This window comes from Lasiodiplodia theobromae (genome assembly GCF_012971845.1).
Source record: "Lasiodiplodia theobromae strain AM2As chromosome Unknown scaffold_31, whole genome shotgun sequence".
NCBI lineage: Eukaryota > Fungi > Ascomycota > Dothideomycetes > Botryosphaeriales > Botryosphaeriaceae > Lasiodiplodia > Lasiodiplodia theobromae.
Window position 1 is genome coordinate 13,169 of NW_023336510.1, and position 19,000 is coordinate 32,168.

At 54.4% G+C, this 19,000-nt stretch overlaps 8 protein-coding genes across 8 annotated transcripts; 3 read left to right on the plus strand and 5 right to left on the minus strand.

The window, feature by feature from the left end:
• Positions 1-767: 767 nt before the first annotated feature.
• Positions 768-3,351, minus strand: LTHEOB_9260 (RNA-processing protein HAT helix; the record flags this gene model as incomplete). The annotated part of the gene is made up of 2 exons (XM_035518829.1): positions 768-1,005; positions 1,058-3,351. 2 exons carry the CDS (start codon positions 3,349-3,351, stop codon positions 768-770), a joined length of 2,532 nt encoding a protein of 843 aa, XP_035368865.1.
• Positions 3,352-3,729: 378 nt separating this feature from the next.
• LTHEOB_9261 (ATPAse V1/A1 complex subunit D) lies at positions 3,730-4,746 on the plus strand (the record flags this gene model as incomplete). Its single annotated transcript, XM_035518830.1, has 5 exons — positions 3,730-3,747; positions 3,809-3,921; positions 3,993-4,003; positions 4,064-4,448; positions 4,503-4,746. 5 exons carry the CDS (start codon positions 3,730-3,732, stop codon positions 4,744-4,746), a joined length of 771 nt encoding a protein of 256 aa, XP_035368866.1.
• A 166-nt stretch (positions 4,747-4,912) lies between these two features.
• On the minus strand, positions 4,913-5,857 carry LTHEOB_9262 (U1 small nuclear; the record flags this gene model as incomplete). The annotated part of the gene is made up of 4 exons (XM_035518831.1): positions 4,913-5,307; positions 5,418-5,724; positions 5,774-5,780; positions 5,829-5,857. The coding sequence occupies 4 exons, from the start codon at positions 5,855-5,857 to the stop codon at positions 4,913-4,915; spliced, it is 738 nt and encodes a 245-aa protein (XP_035368867.1).
• Positions 5,858-7,553: 1,696 nt separating this feature from the next.
• Positions 7,554-11,053, minus strand: LTHEOB_9263 (Armadillo-like helical protein; the record flags this gene model as incomplete). Its single annotated transcript, XM_035518832.1, has 4 exons — positions 7,554-7,682; positions 7,738-7,903; positions 7,986-8,342; positions 8,394-11,053. 4 exons carry the CDS (start codon positions 11,051-11,053, stop codon positions 7,554-7,556), a joined length of 3,312 nt encoding a protein of 1,103 aa, XP_035368868.1.
• Positions 11,054-11,483: 430 nt separating this feature from the next.
• On the plus strand, positions 11,484-13,027 carry LTHEOB_9264 (DNA polymerase subunit Cdc27; the record flags this gene model as incomplete). Its single annotated transcript, XM_035518833.1, has 4 exons — positions 11,484-11,537; positions 11,587-11,642; positions 11,693-12,813; positions 12,870-13,027. 4 exons carry the CDS (start codon positions 11,484-11,486, stop codon positions 13,025-13,027), a joined length of 1,389 nt encoding a protein of 462 aa, XP_035368869.1.
• Positions 13,028-13,823: 796 nt separating this feature from the next.
• LTHEOB_9265 (26s proteasome complex ubiquitin receptor subunit) lies at positions 13,824-15,375 on the minus strand (the record flags this gene model as incomplete). Its single annotated transcript, XM_035518834.1, has 4 exons — positions 13,824-14,376; positions 14,644-15,142; positions 15,198-15,267; positions 15,325-15,375. 4 exons carry the CDS (start codon positions 15,373-15,375, stop codon positions 13,824-13,826), a joined length of 1,173 nt encoding a protein of 390 aa, XP_035368870.1.
• A 344-nt stretch (positions 15,376-15,719) lies between these two features.
• LTHEOB_9266 (60s ribosomal protein l6) lies at positions 15,720-16,562 on the plus strand (the record flags this gene model as incomplete). Its single annotated transcript, XM_035518835.1, has 3 exons — positions 15,720-15,836; positions 16,019-16,354; positions 16,407-16,562. The coding sequence occupies 3 exons, from the start codon at positions 15,720-15,722 to the stop codon at positions 16,560-16,562; spliced, it is 609 nt and encodes a 202-aa protein (XP_035368871.1).
• A 352-nt stretch (positions 16,563-16,914) lies between these two features.
• Positions 16,915-18,106, minus strand: LTHEOB_9267 (Fatty acid hydroxylase; the record flags this gene model as incomplete). Its single annotated transcript, XM_035518836.1, has 2 exons — positions 16,915-17,445; positions 17,618-18,106. The coding sequence occupies 2 exons, from the start codon at positions 18,104-18,106 to the stop codon at positions 16,915-16,917; spliced, it is 1,020 nt and encodes a 339-aa protein (XP_035368872.1).
• Between the last annotated feature and the right edge of the window lie 894 nt (positions 18,107-19,000).

Here is a 19,000-nt window from a genome sequence, read left to right on the forward strand (position 1 = left end):
GAGGTTCGCCTAAACCTTATCTCGACTCTCAGCTGATCTGCCTAGATTCAGCCCTCCTACAGCTCAATATACCGTTAGCCTGGATGATACGGAACAATGGCCTTGGCGCTGAGTGATCTCTGGCTGCATACAAGTCAGCCCTCAGCTTCATGCATGGGCATTGAAAGCGGTTGCCAAACAATCCCAGTCGACCTCCTACCGTGTGATGTGAGCTAAGAGAGCACTTCCGCGCTAGGCTTCTGCTGGGGATAATAAGCACACGCGTGAGACACGGACGAAAGACATCGAAGAGGAGCGCTGGTTGTTGCAGAAGTCGCTTGCTTTCCAATCGTTTTCTGAAACTGCAGGTTACATGCTTGCTGACAATCGCTCGGAAAGCCCGAAGAAGAGACGGGCAGCACGCCAATGGAATCTTGCTTGACGCCACCGTCTGAATGAAACGCGGAAGGAAAGGCCGATAAGAGAATCGAAGGGCAAGGAGATCAGAAAGGAGGGGAATGTGCATGAAAAAGATGAGATCCAGAACAAGAGATCGATCCTCCGCCCAAGTCAATCATCCGGGGCCAATAGCCCACCCAGAACGCCGGTATAATGCAGCTAACGGAACTCAATGAGAGGTAAAAGGAAGGTTGCAAGCCTGAAGCTGAAAAAAAAAAGTGGAGAAAATCTTAATCGGCCAGTGTAGAACCGCTCACATCTGCAGAAAGGGAATCCATCAATCAAGCAGTGCCTGAACTACGTAGGGTATCTGCGCGCCTCGATGCCGCTTACAGATCGTCGTCAATATCTAGCGCATCCGGGTTTGCTGCAACAGCTTCTTCGGCCTGTGCCGTTGGTCTGTTGCCGCCTTCGACTCCGTTGCTGGCGGCGACGAAGCCTTCGGGTGCTCTGGCTTGGCGTTCGAGAGCAGCCATAGCATCCACCTTGTCTTGATCAACGCCATCAGCATCGTTAGGTTGTTGAGCACGAGCAAGCGCCTGAGAGGCGATAAAGTTGACGTCGGTGCTGGAAGAATGTCAGTAAGCTGCACGCATACATTGCCGGGGTCATAACATACTTGAACTGTGCCTGCACGCTTCTCTTGATGCGAAGCATTTCCTTGAACGTGTCCTCGTTGCCGTGCTGCACCTCGAAGCTCTCCCATTTCTGCCAGAATCCAGGTTCTGTCCTTGGGTCGCAGAACTGACTGGCGTGGCCGTAGATGGCTCTGGCGCGGTCGATCTCACCAAGCCGCCTCTCCATCTCCGCGAATTTGAGACACATTTCCTTGGCCTCCTTGTCCGGTAGCGCAGAGATGGCACGCTCGTAAATTGGACGCGTCGAAGTCAATCCAAAGTTCGATGCCGACTTCGTGATGTAGAATTCAAACATCTCCAGCCTGTCCTCATCCGCGACGAAGCGCGTAGCACGTTCGTAGATGCGCATCGCGTGACGGGCAAGCCCTCTTTCCTCCTCTAATGCGCCATACATCAAGTACAATACCTTGGCAAATTTCGGCGGGCAGTCCTCGAGAGCTTGTTCGAACAAGTCACGTAGTCTCTCCATGCCGACCTTGCGGTCTACAGCCTTGGTAAGGTAGAGGTTCCAAAGCTCGAAAGCCACCGGGTAGTTGAACAGGTCAAGACCGCGCTCGTACACCTTGAACGAGTCCTCGAAGTACTTGTTTTCCTCCAGCAGGTTTGCGTAGTTGACGACAGTCTGAGGAGTAGCAATCTTCAGCTCGAAAATGCGCTCGTAGACCTTCTTCGTCTCCTCAAGGGTGCTAACGCTCTCCACCAGATCAACATAGAAACTCCACAGCTTCCAGCTCTTGTGGACTCTTTGCTGGGGCGAGAGCGTCTCGTCAAAGTAGTCGACCGTCGATCTCTTCGGTGCTTGGGTCGCTTTGGCCATGATGTCCACCGCACGGTCGAAGTTCTCGTTCCTAAGCTCCATCTCTGCCCACTCGCACCACATTTCGGCTAGCTCGTTGACTGACTTGAACGGCACCTTGACAGCCTTCTCCATGATGATGCGGGCGTTCTGCATGTCTCCACCATTCTCGTAAAACTTCGCGTAATTGGCCCAAAGCTCGTGGAACTTGCCGACGGCCTTCTTCGGGTTGATGGTTGCGATGGCATCAGCGTACGTCTTGACAACCTCTGTCTTGTTATCACCCCAAAGACCGACACGCTTCTCCCACTCGTTGACGTTGTTCGGATTCTGGCGGAGGAGCACGTCGTTCACAAGGAAAGGCCGGCGGTCCATGAGCTGCTCAAAGCGGGCCATGCGGATGTCAAGGTCCAAATCGAGATCCTCGTCAACAATTCCCTTCTCTTGTCTTTTACCTGCCTCCTCCATCTTGATACCAATCAAGGCCTCCTCGGCTTCCGCATACGTGTCGAAGACAATGGAGAAATCACGAACAGTCATGACGGTAGTAATTCCCTCCTCGAAGATGTCGCGTGCACGCTCGTAGTCGCCCTTGTTGATCCAGTACCTTGCCAGGCCGACCCACAATATGCCCCTCTGGTCCGAAAACTTGGCGATTCCACTCCGGATGATCTTCTCTACATCGATGCCGACGTCGTCTCCCGTTTCAATTTCTTTGGCATGGTCGATGAGCAGCTCAACCATTTCCGTCCAGAACTGGAATGGACCCTTTGCCTCCTTGCTCTTGAACTTGGGGTTGTTGAGAATGTCCATGTACTTCTTGACGGCCTCGGTGTACTGGCGCATGTCGATCAAGAGAGCGATGAAGTCTTCGGCATGCTCCGGGTGGATTTGCATGTAGCGGCGCCAGATCTTGACAGCAGTCTCACCGGAGGCGGAGCTGGCAAAAGGGCGATACAGAGCCCAGATGCGGTTGTGCTGAGTGAGCGGCAGGGCGCGGAGGGCTCGGTCGAAGGTGCGGCGGGTGGTGGTGACGAGGGGCTGCTGCATCAAAAATTCCAAGTACATTTCCCAGATGCGCGGCATTTTGTTCAGCAGCACCAGTGCGCGCTCGAAGAGAGCATTGGTCTTGACGTAGTGGGCCTGGTACTTGGCCGGGTTCTTGCCCTTGATGTGCTGGACACGCAGGTCTAGGTACATCTTCCACAGCTTGTAGGAACGCGGCAGCGTGGTGCAGGCGCGCTCTAGCACGAAGGCTTGCTCGAGCAGGGAGCCATTCTGGCGCTTGAAGGCAGCGTAGTCGAGCCACGGCTTGATGCTGCCCGGGCTGCGGATGAGTTCCTGCTCGTAGATGACGTCGCTATCTTGGATCAGGTACAGGTCGGACGACTTGGTGGGTGAGGTGCGCTTCGTCCGCGGGACCTGTGCAGCAGGCTGCGGCGCGTCGCCGGCAGCGGGGCGAAGAAGCTCTCCAGGCATCGCTCGTGACGGGCGTTGCTGGCCTGGCTTGAGGCCGAGAGGCGCGGGAGACGGATGCTTTGGAGCGCGTCGTATGCGGGATTGGGCTGGAGGGGGAGGAGAGGAGTAGAGGGCGAATCGCCAGACGGCGCTTGGTCGAGAGTTTCGAGTTTCGCGCGCTGCTTCACGCCCGCCGCTAGCGCGTGATTGGCCGCCGGACGGTCGGGCACGACACACCTCACTCACTCAGTGCGCCCGCCGTCGAGAGCACGAGCTCCACTCAAGCCAACACCAAGCTATCGAGCTCAGCCACCATCTCTCCCTTTCTCTGTTCTCGGCCCGGGCCCGTGGTGCAGGCTGCTCCTCATTTCGCATCCCCCCTAATTATAATCGCCCGAAATGTCCTCGGGCGGCGCGGTACGATGACCCGCCTCCCGCTATTGCGCTATCCGCGGCGAGAGCTCACACCCAGATCCAGGCGCGTGAGGCCGTCTTCCCGACCCGCCAGGTGTTGGGACAGATGAAGAGCAAGCTCAAGGGAGCCCAGACTGGCCATGATCTGCTCAAGCGCAAGAGCGAGGCCCTGACAAAGTGCGCCATGCCCGCCATCACCGCCCCGCCAACTTCCCACTCTGTTTACTGACGTCCCTGCCCACACACAGACGCTTCCGAGGTACCTTCTCCCTTCCCGAGTTCGCTCCGTCCGAGCTTCGTCCCGCTGAGTGAGCGACAGAGATCACCCGCCGCATCGATGAAGCCAAGCGCAAGATGGGCCGCGTCATGCAGATCGCCGCCTTTTCGCTCGCCGAAGTGACCTACGCTGCTGGTGGAGACATCAGCTACCAGATCCAGGAGTCGGCGAAGAACGCCAAGTTCCGTGTTCGCACCAAGCAGGAGAACGTCTCTGGTGTCTTCCTGCCGCAGTTCGAGAGCTTTACCACCGAGGGTAACAACGACTTCGGTCTCACGGGTCTAGGCAAAGGTGGACAGCAGGTGCAAAGGTGCAGAGAGACGTATGCTCGTGCAGTGGAAACGCTGGTCGAACTGGCTAGTCTGCAGACCGCCTTCGTCATCCTAGACGAGGTCATCAAGGTCGTGAACCGCAGAGTTAACGCCATGTGGGTGATCCAGGAATACCTTCTAGCTATTAGATATACTGACCGTCATAACAGCGAGCACGTCATCATTCCCAGGACGGAGAACACGATCAAGTACATTAACTCGGAGCTGGATGAGCTCGACAGAGAGGAGTTCTACAGACTGAAGAAGGTTTCTGGCAAAAAGGAGCGCGACGCTGCCGAGGCAGAAAAGGAGAGAGATCTCAAGCAAGGACAAGGCGCGGCTGCGCAGGTTGAGGGTGAAACGGAAACGAAGGACCTCTTGGGCGATCAGGACAACGAGGATGTCATTTTCTAGGCCAGTATCATTTTGTGTTGTACATCTTGCATGATCATCATTAAATCGCGCCTGGAGTTGAGGACATCTCTGTACTAAAGCCGATGACCCAACCCCAGGCTTGTTTTGCGCGAACCGGTATCTCTTGCGTCTTGCTCCACCCAACCAGTATCACATGCTTCCTTACCTACTGGCGCTGGTACGTGACCTTCATGGGCTTGCCTTCGTCGCCAAGCGCCATTCCAGCCGTAGCCTCCTTCGCGCTGATGGCGCCAGCCTCGGCTTCATATTCAACGAAAGCAATGCCGCTGCGACCAGGCACCACACGAACTTCTCTGAAGCCCTCGAAACGACCAAAGATGGCCGAGAGAGCCTCGACATCGTATCCGTCGGGGAGATTCTGGACGAAAAGAATCTTGTTCGGCGGGAGGTACTCGTCGGGAATGACAGCAGCCGCACCACCGGTGGATTTGAGGCCAGCACCGCGAGCCTTCTGGGTCGGGCGGTTCGACTCTGCAGGAGCGCCGGCGGGGCGCTTCATCTTCTTCTGCGCTTCCTGCGCCTCGAGCGCTTGCTTCCTCTCTGTAAAACTGGTGAGTAAAAGGCCACTTACGTCAAATAGGCTGTGGAGGCTATGAGGACGATAATCCATCTGAGCCCGCTGTGCAATGGGAACATCATAGACGGAATACCTTTCTCAGCCAGGCGGTGGCGCTTGTGAGCCTCGAATTCCTCCTCGGTGCCTTCACGCTTGACGATGGCATCGCTGCGCGTGCGGGCGTAATCCAGCTTCATGGGCTTGTCGAAGACGTCAAAGTCCTGCAGTTCTTCGATAGCGCGCGTAGCCGACTCTACATTGTCGAAGACGACGAAGGCCTGACCCTTCGCCTTGAGGTTCTTGGCGGCGCGAATGTCGAGGATGGTGCCATATTCTTCGAAGATCTCGCGGAGGGTGTCCTTGAGGGAGTCGAGCTTGATGCGCTCCTCGAGGTTCTTGACCTGCGTCGCGTCAGATCAACTGCGTGGTAAGAGGACTTGCGCGTCATACGTAAACACTGTCGACCAGTTAGCGAATAACGCGCCATGATAAGAGCTATACATACGTGCAGTTTGGCGGGGTTGAGGTTGCCATCGTGGCGGCGTTTTGGTAGACGAAGCTGCTCTGTCGAGGAAGCTTTAGGTGCTAGGGTGAACTGGAAGGTTGAACCGATGACGCTAAATCAAGGTGCGCAGTCACGTGCACTAATCCAATGCCCGCATCATGCCAGGTTCTCTCTTCCATTTCCTCGTCCCGAATGTCTCAGGTCTAACCAAACTTGATCGCGCCGATGTTCTCGCGCACTTGCTTACAATGGTTTATGCGGAATGATCCGAGAGGCCGCGCGTTGTTAGAATGACGACGCCTAGAAGAAAATAATCCTTGCCGTCTCCCGGTTGTTACCGTTCAGAAGTCGCCAAACAGTCCAGCCGCAGTGTTGCTGCTTATTATTTCCGAAGAACCCGATTGATTACTGGCAAGCACTTTGCAAATTATGGGTTCTGTCTCGCGTTGACCTAAACCACAGATAACAGGTCACACGCATCACTTTAGAAGCGTTTTGCTGGGGCAGATTTGGAGAAAATAACATGCTGCAAGACTCAATTGAATTCAATTTCGAATTGATGCCATCCCAAGCTGCCCAGTGCTCTTACGACCCTCTGGTGTGAGATAGACGAACAAAAGGTAACCTCATAGTACGACAATAAGACTTTGAAAGGATAGGCTCACGCCAGTATCCATGCAGTGCAAGGAAGTCTCCGCTGGGTTTGGAAGGTGGGGGAACGGTCTTTGAGGGTCCAGAATTGTTGCGTAACACATGCATGGTCATTCTCGTTCCGCAGCAAAATCCGGCAAAAAGTCAGTGCGCCGCACGAGCAAAAAACAAAACGTACAACAGCCGGGATTCCCCAATGGTCACCCACTTGAGTACTAATCGGCCGGTTCGCAGCTTAAGTACGGCTGAGCGGACGGGAAGCCCTGCATTCTGCGACCTATGGTCGTACGTGGTGGTGAGGGTTGCGGAGAGTGTTCATGTATCGCAGTCAACAGACAGTCGCCTGGCTGTCGACTGAAGGACGAGGGCACACCCAGTCACTGTCCAATGGTAGTGTAGTTTCTATGGAGTTCTGGAGATGGTAGACACAGACTATTAAATTTTTCTTGAGATAAGCGAAATAAAGACTGAAAATCTTCGGAATACGGAAAGTATCAATGCTCGTGTTATATTTTGCTTTTCCAAATCGAGCTGACAAAAACTTGAGCTGCGACCATTGTGTGATCTCCTCCAACACGAACAGCGAAAATACTTCATCCGAGGGAAAATCATCAGCTAAGATGTATCATTGAGTATTCTTATGCTTTCAATCTATTAAGGCTGCGGGGATCAGCCAAAACTCTGCATTATCGCATTTAAAGGAGAAAAAGGGGTTGTAGTGCCCCGCTAAGAATTAAGAAAGATTTTTATGGGAGGCAATGTGAGAGGCCTGACCCAGACAAACGGCCCGTTCGAATATTCATCTATGTCATTGCTTGATCATCCTGGCCCCTAGAACTGCCACGGAAAAAAGTAAGGGGGCACTAGATTCGCTGTCTTCATGGAGTACCTTGCACCTTGAACGTGCAGTTGAATGCGCATCACGCAGACTTCTCAGTGGAACAGAGACTCGCTTATGAGAGCTGCCACATATATAAACGTCCATTCTACTTTTGTCACATAAGAAGTGTTGCATGACTTGACAAATTTCACCATTCTGAGAAACACTACTCGGCTTTCCTAAACAAGAATCAATCAAACAACTTGAGCCTTTATCCCGTCTGCTACACTTTTCAAGTTCTTGGATGGCTGTGACCAGTCATGTCCCTTGAGGTCCCCATTCGCCGAAACCACAAATAATGTCTCCGCCGCCGCGACACGGATCTGTCATCCAATAGAGTCAGTAGCGGTTTACGTTATCTTCATTGCCTTAACAAACCTTGGGGAAGGGGTGCAGCAGCATGCTTGCCAGCTTCGTTCGCACATCCTGACGAATGGCCGGGACATTTGCAAGCCCTCGGTATACATCGAGCGCGAGGTAGAGCTTTTGCATGTTGTTGGATTTGAAGTGGGCCTTTTGAACGAGCGAAAGGAAATTGCGCCATCTGAGACAGTCCAATAATAGATGAATGGTTAGCCAGTGTACTTTTGGTATGAAGGGGAAAGAAGTCGAGGCAGACAACATACTTGAAATTGCTTCCGACGAGCCGCTGTAAAACCTGAGCATCGAGCAGGAATGCCAAAACCTCGAGCAGGGGCAGAATGATGCGGTCGTTAGCGAGCTGAGCCTTGAAGACGTCCAGAATTGCATTCGCCACATGAAGGAGAGAGAAGCTTTCGCTTTCGGTGGGGAGTACTTCAAGACGCTCAACAAGCGCAAGCCTCGAGGCTTGAACGACGGACTCAGAGCCCATGCCGGCGGAACTGATGTACCCTTCCACAATAGCGAGGTTCGTACTCTGTGTTGTTCCGAAGTCGAAGTATTTAATCGCACGTGTGAAGTACTCGTGCGATGATATTCCAGAGGCGATGAGTTCAGCTTCCCTTTGCGGGATGTCAGCGACGTTCCTCATGAATGCGAAGTAGGCAACTTACGTATCAAAGTAGCCCCTGCCATTATGCTGCAGACACGAGGCGGCTCTCAGCCTCACTTTGTCCAGCTTCTCCAATGACAGTCTTGTCACATCGGCGATGATCTGTTGCTCTTGCTCAAGACCGGTGAGCAGACCGTACTTCCAAGCACTGTCCACAGCATTGAGAGCTTCCAAACGAACAAGCGAACCTACGTCGCCCCGCTCATTGATTGTGTAATCATTCAATGCTGTTATCAGCGCGACAGAGATCTTAGAGTTCAATGAGCTATCAGCAGTCACTGCCGCTGCTTCAAAGACGAACTGCAGGCTCTGTAGTGCAACCACCCGCGCCTCGATCCCGACTTTCTCTGTGCATCGAGAAGTCAAAAGCTCGATTATTCGTGCACGGTCCGCATCGTCTGAAGCTGATGGGTATATTGCTCCAACGGCAATAGCATATCCCGAATCGCGCGCAGCAGTCCTGACGTTCGCTGAGTTGAGGTGATCCAACCATGAGTGCGCCTCCTCCTTCCGATCATTGGGATCCAAGAGCAGCGAAATATTGGCGACAGCCGAAGGCACGGCACGAAGTACTGAGTCCTCTGTGCGACCGAGACAGAGCCTCAAGGGAGCCAGGGCAAGAGCCTTGGTAAAAGGAACGGGAGAGGAGACGTTGTCGCCCAAGCTATTGGTAAGACCAGCCAGGGCAGCAATGAAGGTGCAGACAGCAAATGCAGTTAGTTCTGGCCGAAGTGCAGGAGATGCGAATGCCCGCTCGGGAAGGTCGAGTTGGCCGTCGAGAAGACTCCAAAGCCCAGCGATTTCTGCAATTTCCTGTCCCTGCAGTGGAGTTGATTGGTCAATTGACTGTGTTGAATTTTCTGGAGCATACCGACGGCCGCTTTCCGTTACCAGAGATGCTAGCGATAGTATCAGGCCATGACGTTCCTCGACATCTCGGATATGTAGCTTGCAAAGCTGACTGCGGACACGTTCAATCATGGCTTTGACGGTGCTGAAAGGCTGAATACTGCTCAGGCGGCCTATAGCATTTGAGGTGGAGGCTCTGGAAGGCGCATCGAGAGATCCAACACCTCGCCATCCAAGCAACCCTGCAAAAAGAGAATCCCAATATATCTGGCCCAATTGTGCGGCCTTGAAGCCGACCTGGCTAATGGCACGATCGCGCAGCCCGACAGCATGGAAGTCGACGATCTGGACCAGAGGAATTCCTTCGAGTACTGTATTGGGGTGTCTGCCGATAAGTTCCTGGAGTGCGGCAGAAGACCCCCTTCGGATATTTCCAGCGGGATCCAAGCATGCGGCAACCAAAAGTTCAATGGCCAGGATCTGTGGAATAGACAGCGCCTGATCGTGTCCTCCTGCAGCACGGATCGAGGTAGTGCTCACCGAGAGTAGTTCGTCTGTCGTGTATCTCCTGGACAAGGCCCAAATACCGAAACAAGCGGCATCCCGGACATTTGTCCCGATAGAACCTCCGGTGGCAGAGCGCTGTTCGAAAGTGAGAGCGAGAAGCAAAGCGTTGAGAATATCTGGAAGTTGATCGGTGGATGGCGCTCTTCGATATAGTAGCTGAGAGAGTGCAAGCGTGAGACCATGCCAGCGCAGAGGGTTGACAGCACTTAGGTTCCTGGCAGAGCCTTCCCATAATACATCTTCATTGAGGCAGCCTAGAATGGCCTCGATAACCTCGGCGCCAAGTTCCGACTCGAGCTTCATGGTGACGACGCTGAGCGCCTTGCTTGCTGCGTATCTGACTGGGGAATCGCCGTCGCCCACGGTTTGCAGTAGGAAATCTATGACGTCCTCCAGCAACGCGGACGAGTCCTCCGGGGAGTCTGATTGCAAGTAATGAACGACGATATTGCGGAACGTTTTGATGACAAGCTTCCTGGCGACAGCGGACGATTTAACAAATTCGAGATTGCCTTGGTTGATGATGAAATCACAGGCTTTATAGATATCCCTAAGGAAAGCTCCCAATTCGTCTTTGTTTGCGGACGCAACAAGGCCACTGAGAAAAGTCAAGACTCCCAGACAGATGTGAATATCAGAGACGCTTTCAGTTGTGTTACTGAAGAACGATAATGCCCACTTGACGAGAGATTCCAGTAGGCCTACTTTGCGCATGTCGGGCCGCAAAGACAGCCGCACCAGAAGGCCTGCAGCGGCATCACGCTCTCGCGTTGCACACTTGAGATGGTCAATACATATCGGGATTATGCGGTTGACAACGCCGGGCAGATCATCTGGCAGACTGATGCCGGTGCGCTGGTGGGCGGTTTCAGCAGGTTGGAGGGAGGAGATTGAGGCCAGGTCGAAAGGAGCAAGCATGAGGTGAGAAAGCCAAAGCAAGGCTACGAATTTTTCTTCCCAAACGAGAGAATCATCACCCAGCCCTTTCTCGAAGTGATCAAGGATGGGCTCCAGATAGCGTGGCTCGTTGCTAAGGAAGCCTATAATAACCTTCTGGCCGCGAACCTTGCAGAGGGTATACAAGACTCGAGAAACGGCCTGAGTAAGAGTGGTGGTTTTGGGCTTGAGAGGCTTCCGCGATGATTGGAGCAAATACTCCAAATAGGCATCAACCAGCTGCGGCACGACATATTTCAAGTGCGTGTCGAGAAGCTGCGGCTCCTCTTGAAACGGCTCTATCTTCATGGGGAGTTAGCAGAAGCTTATCCAACGAGACATTGGAAAAGAGGCTGTACAAAAGACAGAAGGCGGTCCAGGTCTCGCTGCCGCACTAGACCATGGACTTGACGGCGGCCAGCGGATACAGGGGTAGATTTCCATAGAATCTTTCCCAAGGACGAGTGTAGGTCGGATAGTAGGCCAGCGGAGGCCCGCTGGAGCCTGATATCCTCGTCATCGATAGCATCCATGGAGATCCGAAGCGAGAGTAGCTGATGAAGGAAGGAGCAGTGAGGGCGCGGGGAGCTGGAGCGCTTGGCGTGACGTGGTGGGGCGCGACGCGGGCGCGCGACTGCTCCGGCGACGCGACTTCCGCGCCTGAACATTTCCCGCATCTTCACATTTCACTACCACTTTCCACCACCCACCTCGAGCTTTTGTGACTGGACTTTCCGCCATGGACCAGTACAAAGCGCACCTGGCAGCCCGGGTGCTCCAGGAATCGCGCCCTGTATGCTTCAACCCCATTTCCGCGATCTTGCTGCTGACTTCGGCTGCAGATCACCTACAAGCTGCTGAGCCGTGAGCTGAAGGTCCACGTTCACCAAGCAAAACAGTATGCACCACGACATTTCTATGGGTCTTGTTGCTAATCCTTTGATCTAGAATGCTCTACCATTTCCACGCAACCGAGAATCAAAAAAAGCCTGGTTCCGTCCACGCTACCTACATCATCACCGGCACGAAACACCCTGAGCCCGCGACCCAAGCCAATGGCCATGGCGATGAAGACGTACCGATGCCCAGCAGTCCAATTCCTAGCTCTTTACCCGACGCCCCTGCCGAAGATGAGGAAAGCCGTCTGAAGGTCACATCGATCAAGCTGGTGGGGGAGGAACATATGGACGAGGCCAGAGCAGAATTCGAAGAGATCACATCCATTCATGTCTACAGCCTGGAGCCAGGTCCTCTGAAGGACCTTCAGATTCTCTCTGACTGCACTCGCGAGATAGCTGAGAAGTGTGCCGATGAGGACCCGCTTCACGCATGGGAAACCTACGGCTCCATACACAATCCGCACTCAAAGAGGAGGACACCTGGAATTAAGCCTCAGGCTCCAGCACCTGTTGCTACATCTGCCCCGACGAAGACAGCCCCCCGCCCGAGTACTACGGCCGTATCCAGTAAGGAAGTGCCAGCCAAGGGTCGCGAATCGCAAGCTGCCCCTCGCCAATCCACCCCACAAGTCGATTCCGCGGCATTACCGAAGAAGAATGTTGATAAACAAAGCTTGAAGAAGAAGGAGGCCTCGAGTATCTTCGCATCGTTCGCAAAGGCACAGCCCAAGAAGAAAACAGCTGAGTCGGGAGCTTCAACGCCGGCCACGAAGTCAGCGGAGCAGAGTCAAGCGGAAGATGAGCCGATGAGGGATGCTTCAGAGGAAGAAGGAGAGGATGACGACGTAGTCATCACTGGCGCGAATCAGAAATCCAAGGAAGAGAATGCTGAGGCGATGAAGAAGGCCCGGGCCGAGCGAGAAGCGAGGGAAAAGAAGCTTCGAGATATGATGGACGAAGACGATGATGATGCAATTATGCAGGATGCGCCGGCTGCTGCATCCGAGGAGCTTGAGGAACCTGAGAAGTTGGACGCAGATGCACCTGCACCTGCGAAGCCCGAACCAGAACCAGAGAAGAAGGACGAAGTCACGGTATCCAATGGCCGCAGAAGGGGACGGAGGCGTGTCATGAAGAAGAAGACCTACAAGGACGATGAAGGATACTTTGGTAAGTTTCCAGCCCATTACTCTCGAAATGACGCTACTAACGACTCGTCCATGAAGTCACGAAAGAAGAGCCGGTCTGGGAGTCCTTCTCGGAGGATGAGCCCCAACCCAAGAAGCCCAAGCCTAACCCTACGACGACAACGAAGCCGAAGAAGGGCGGTGGAAAACAAGGACAGGGAAGCATCATGTCTTTCTTCGCGAAGAAGCCCTCTTAATAGACTATACTTTGTAGCAGAGTACTTTACCGGGACAACAGCTGAACGAGAAACATCTCGGGGGCAAGGTTAGCAAGTGCACCAGTGACATTGGAAGCCGACAGATCAAAATGGCCCACTTTGAGGCGTATGTAGAATAATACACATCAGATACCCTGGCATGGCCTATCTTCAAAAATTTGGACCATCCTTTAAGTCATCAGAATACAGTTCGTTCAGTAATGGAAACTGCGAGGCCACCGCAATTTGAGTGAAGAAATTGCAGAGTTGGATTAAAACTTGTAGATAGCTCTGTGGTTAAAGTATAAGTTTCCATCGTCTTATTAGGTGTTGAAGGATAGAACGTTCATATCTACTAGATTTGTAGGGGTGGAATATGAATAAAATATAAGCAAAAGTTAGTTGCCTGTTTACGAAAGATATCCGTGAATAAATTCAGAGTTGCAGCGTCCTTATAACCAGGATTTAATTATTTAGCGTGAAAGCCATGGAGACACAGCACAAAGTTATCACATCTACGTAGAGGTTTTTGGTAAAGCAACTCTGGCTCGGGTGAAGATTACTTTATGCATGTAGCAAAGTTTCTGGCAAAACTAGCTAATGTAATCTCGATATCATACTTTAGCCTTAACCAGCCACTTGGAACCAGATGATCCGGCATCCGCACAATAACTTGCCCATGAACTCGTTTTTTTTCTGGCTCCCTTACTTTGCAAGGACGGTTGAATTATATACGTCGTATCCGATAATTATTCTCGTACAACACCTGACGTCGTCAACTGTCGCATGAATAATTTCAGTCAACATCCATCCTTCCTGATCCACCCTGCTTCTCTTCATCTTCCACCGTCTTTTTTACGCCCTTCAGAAATGCCTCAACTGCATCACCACCGCCCAGGGGAACGCCACTGTGGCGCATGAATCCTCCATTCTCAACCTTGATTTTCAAGGCCTCGCTCACACTCGGGAGACCGCCATCCCTCAGAGCCACCGTCAAGCTAGACAAGCTCTGGTGTAGCTGCGGGGAGCGAAGAACCCGCTTGAGGATATCCTTCTTCTGTGATATGCTGAGTGCCTGGATGGCAGCCTGGACGGTCTCGGAGTTGGGGTCGGCATCGGAGAGGTCGGCCGCTTCTTGGGAGAGGAGGAGAATGGCTGGAGGAAGGTGCGAGAGGAGCGCGTCGATGAAGGCAGTGTCGCCCGCCTCGATGACGGGAATGGTGTTGGAGGAAGAAAGAAGATCGGCGAGCGTCGTGAACAGGCTGCCCTGGGCCTGCGCCTGGGATGCGCTGCCGCCGGCATTGAGAGAGTTGAGGAAGTTCTGAACGATTGCTGATGCATCGTTCTGCCTACCACTTGTGGGAAGTTAGCATCGCGTGCTATGATGGGATGGCGACGGATGACATGAGCGTTGCTTGGGCTTGAGGTGCGGGGCCGAGACAGGGTCACCACTTGAGCGTGACCATCCGTAATCGATTCACTCTCTACGTAACACGCGAGTCGGGCAATGGAAGCGCTGTCTTCGAGCAGCTTCTATTCCAACAACGAAGCACCAATCTTGTTATGCCCTCATAACGCCATGCCAGGACGCCTCATGAAATCGAGAAGTGACCTACGCTCGAGCTCCGTCAGCACCTCCCTCACGGGCCTCCTCGCCTTCTTCCCTGACGTCGCCACCAGTGGCGCCGGCACCAGCGCCGCCGCTGCCCTGCCTATGATGGTCGTTGCCGGGGGCATCTTCCATTGTCTCGTCGTCATCTCCACCGCGAGGAGGGTTCTGGACCTGGCGCATCTCGTCCTGAACATCAATCTCCTCTCCAGAGAGCAGCATGTCAACGATCTGGCCAATCTTCAAGTCTCTCGGGCTGAACCAGTTGGCCTCGCCGCTGGGGTGCTGGCTCTTGGACTGCAGCCAGAAGAGGTGGCGCTGCGAGCTGGAGGAGAACTTGAGGACAAAGATGCGACCATCGGTGGGGGATCTGAGGTTGTCCGAGTCGGGGTTGTCCTCCTTGCCGGTGTAGGGAACGAAGGAGCCGTCGCCGGGAATCATGAGCAGGTCGAGCTCAGGGTCGTTGACCGACGCCGACCGCGGGCGCCAGCAGAAGTGGCAGAGCTCTGCGAAGCTGTTAGAAGTGCGAGCTATCGACAACGAGAATGGCAGGGGCCGCACCATCGCCGACGTAGAGGTAGATGTAGCCAGGCGTCGACACGGCCTTGACCTTCCAAGGGTCGGAGCTGGTCTGCAGCAGGCATCAGTAATCGGGCTTGCGGGGAGAAATGGGGCAGGAAGCACTGACGTCGACTTCGCACTTGCCGGCCTTGAAGGTGATCAGCGGGGCTATCGACATGGTGGATGTGTGGAGTAGCGGAGGTGTTGGGGAGGAGAAGTGAGGCTGGAGCTGCTCGCACAAGCACAAGCAACCTTCGGTGGATCAGAGGCAACGTCAAGCTCCGCCGCTCCAGTCGCGTTGCGCTGCCGGGCTGCAGCTCGCGCACGGGCGCTGTGTTCTTGGCGGCATCATCGCGGGCCAATCACGCCCTGCTCGGCTCGGGCCCGGAAAAACGTGTCCGGAATCGCTCACCACACGATCAATTTGAACTTCGCTTGCGAGTATTGTGACGGGCTTGACGACGACGACTCAACCACCCACCGACCCCTACCCCGACCGGATTATCCAAACCACCATCCGAAATGTCGGCTCCCCAGGCTACGACCAAGAAGTTCGGCAAGGGCGAGAGGACCATCCCTCACCACACCGAGAAGGCCGCCAAGTACTACCCGGCTGAGGATGAGCAGCAGCCCCGCAAGGTACGCGCATTCGAACGACAGCACAGCGGGAAAGAGGGGGAATCGCAGGATATATTGGTTGGAGCTGCGGCGACGGGCGCCCGCGTTGCGCACTTAGCCCGAGCTCTTAGCAATTCCGAGTTGGCGATATGTGGAGCGCACAACAGCAACACCAAAAAGCTGACGCAGCAATTCTTCTGCAGGTTCGCAAGGCTATTCGTCCCGCCAAGACGCGTGCCTCGCTCCAGCCCGGCACCGTCCTGATCCTCCTCGCCGGCCGTTTCCGCGGCAAGCGCGTCGTCCTCCTCAAGCACCTGCCCCAGGGTGTCCTTCTCGTCACCGGTCCCTTCAAGGTCAACGGCGTCCCTCTCAGGAGAGTCAACGCCCGCTATGTCATCGCCACCTCCACCAAGGTCGACCTGAGCGGCATCGACTCCGCCATCGTCGACAAGGTCGGCGCCGACGGCTACTTCGTCAAGGACAAGAAGGAGAAGAAGGCCAGCGAGGAGGCTTTCTTCAAGCAGGGCGAGAAGCCCGAGGTCAGTAGCGCAGGATATCGCAGCGGAGGACGGACACTGACAGGACGATTAGGCTCGCAAGCCCGCCAGCACTCGTGTTGAGGACCAGAGGTCAGTCGACAAGGCCATCCTTGCCAACATCAAGAAGAGCGACCCCTACCTCCTGAGCTACCTCGGCTCTACCTTCAGCCTGCGCAAGGGTGACAAGCCCCACGCCATGGTTTTCTAAGCGATCCGTCGGAGGAGTCTGGGATGACGTGGATGAGTGGATGCGGATATCCAACAACCGGCTTGCTGCGGCCGTAATAGCAGGTTTTCATGGCACGGCGATGGTTACGGAGGGTTCGGTCTGCATTTCCAGAGATATTGTACTGCGAGGCTGAATTCCACAAAAAACATCCGAGATGCTACCTGGCGCTTCTGGTTCTCTATTTCAATGACACAAAAAGAATGGACATTGAAGGCCGTTAGAGCAAATATTACAAAACGAGACTCCCAACACCAAAAGGCGGCATTCGAACATGTCTCCAAACCGTCACAGCTGTCTCGCAGGTTTCACTTTGGTTTTCTTATTTCCGTCACTACTTTCCTTTTCCCTTACTCCGTCTGTTTTTAATCCTTGAACCCAGGTTGTCCACGGCGCCATTGGCACTGTCAAGCGCTTTGCTCGTCTTCTCCGGCACATGATGCTTCTCGAGCTCGTCCCGCATATCCTCCACGACGTCACCGCCGATCGTTGTTCCGTGAGCCCAATCTAGAAGACCCCACGGCGCGTAGTTGCCTTGGCCGCCCGTCAGAAGATGTGCATCAGCACGCCTTGCCATTCCGCTCAAGATGATCGTCGACGGCAGTACGGAGTATCCCGAGTATACCAGCAGCTCTTCCAGCGAGACTAGCGCCAGCAGCAATTGAAATGTCAAGATGTGGAAGCGGAAAATGACCGCGGGTAGGTAAACGGGCAGCCAGCGGTGCAGCAGCCATGCAACCGGATGGTCATAGTTTGCGACAAACGAGTACGGCGCGCGAATGCTCAATTGCCAGTTCCGATGCCATCGCGCGATGCGGGATCGTGGTGCGTGGAGAATGTGTCGATGAATGTAATATTGCAGGATCTGTGCCAAGCGTGAGCTGAGTGCACGGTTGGAATGATTTCCATTGGGCCGCAAGACAATGTTGGTAAGGAGATTGCAGCAAAGGAAGTTGCCGTACATAAACCATCTATTCGTTTGTGACCGGCCTTTCTCTGCTTTCTGACGTTGTTTCGAATAGAAAAGATACACTTACACCTCTAATGAGAAAGCCTTTACAAATGTCCTTGGCAAGTCCCCATGGGAGTGGCAGTCTCGTTACGATCTTGAGCGCGCTTTTCACGCGCAAGACTTTGGTCAACACCAAGTCAATGCTCACCTGGAGTGCAATGCCGAGTAAGATGTTGAAGATGCTCCATGCGGTGACTTTCAAGACGCCTTGCCGACCTTTGGTTCCCTTTGCGCCACTGCGACCCGGCAGTGCGATTTGGCCTTGCGCCTTGATGGCAACAGAGAGACTGGGCACTGTGACGTCGAAGAGGAGGAATAACGAAGATGGCAGGATGTAGAAGAGCAGACGTACGGCGAGTGTGCCGAAGCCTTCGACACGTAAAGGCGGGTGTGACAGGACCAGAGTCGACCATGTTAGGTAGAAAAAGAGAAGGTTAAGCGAGGTGCTGTAATTGGAGTAGATTGGGAGAAAGGCGGCGCTGAGCAGCGGGAGTCCAAGCAGCGTGTCGAGCATAGTGGCGAGCGCGAGCCGCAGCGGTAGGCCGGAAGCAACAGCAATGTATCCCGATACTAGGCGCTGCCGTTCGCGCGATGTCGTGATTGGCGGCGTTCAATTGAGGAGATCCGCGTTGTTGCACGACGGCTTGAGAACACGCAGTTGCAGCCGGAGACTTGGAAGCCGAGGAGAAGGGTTAAAGCTGCTATCCTGACGAAGTTGAGGGCTGATAGGAAGATGGGCGTAGGGATACATGGGACGGGAAGCGCAAGCTGCGGGGTCATGATAAGCAGCAAGGTTGGAAGCTTGGTGTTGCATCCCGCAGGGTCAAGCCGATGACGACAGTCAGGCCGCAGCATTGTGCCTGTGAGGCCCGCCCGACCGCGCGGAGCACGCGACGAATGGAGCTCTGGCGAGTCCGAGCGTTTGCCATGTGCGCCTCTTCTCTCGCTTCGTAGCATTAATTTGGCTGCTAAATGCATCCTCCTAGCCGTAACGGTCGTCCTTCTGCTGGAACTCCCGACGGCCGGGTTGACGACAGGGAAAGCCTCGGCAGTATTGCCCGAATCCTCCTTATTTTTTCCCAGCAGAGAAAAGTAAGGAACCGCGCAGCAGAAGCAGCTGACTGTCTCTCCGCGGCGGCATCCATGTCGCATTGAGCCCCGAGCTCAGACATTGAAACACTCGGCAAGGCGCTTCACCCGCCGTTGCAGAGCGGCCTGGGCGAGAAACCTCCATGCGGACTTGCTATGGGCGGCGGGTGCAATTTCAGGTAGCAGGTGTAGCGTACGCTGGCGCGCCCGCACCCCTGTATCGCTCCGTCGATCTAATGCTCGTGCGGGCTCACCCTGACTGCGAATAATAACCAACCGCAACGCCCCTCGTGGTGTGAATTGACCCGCTTGACCACCG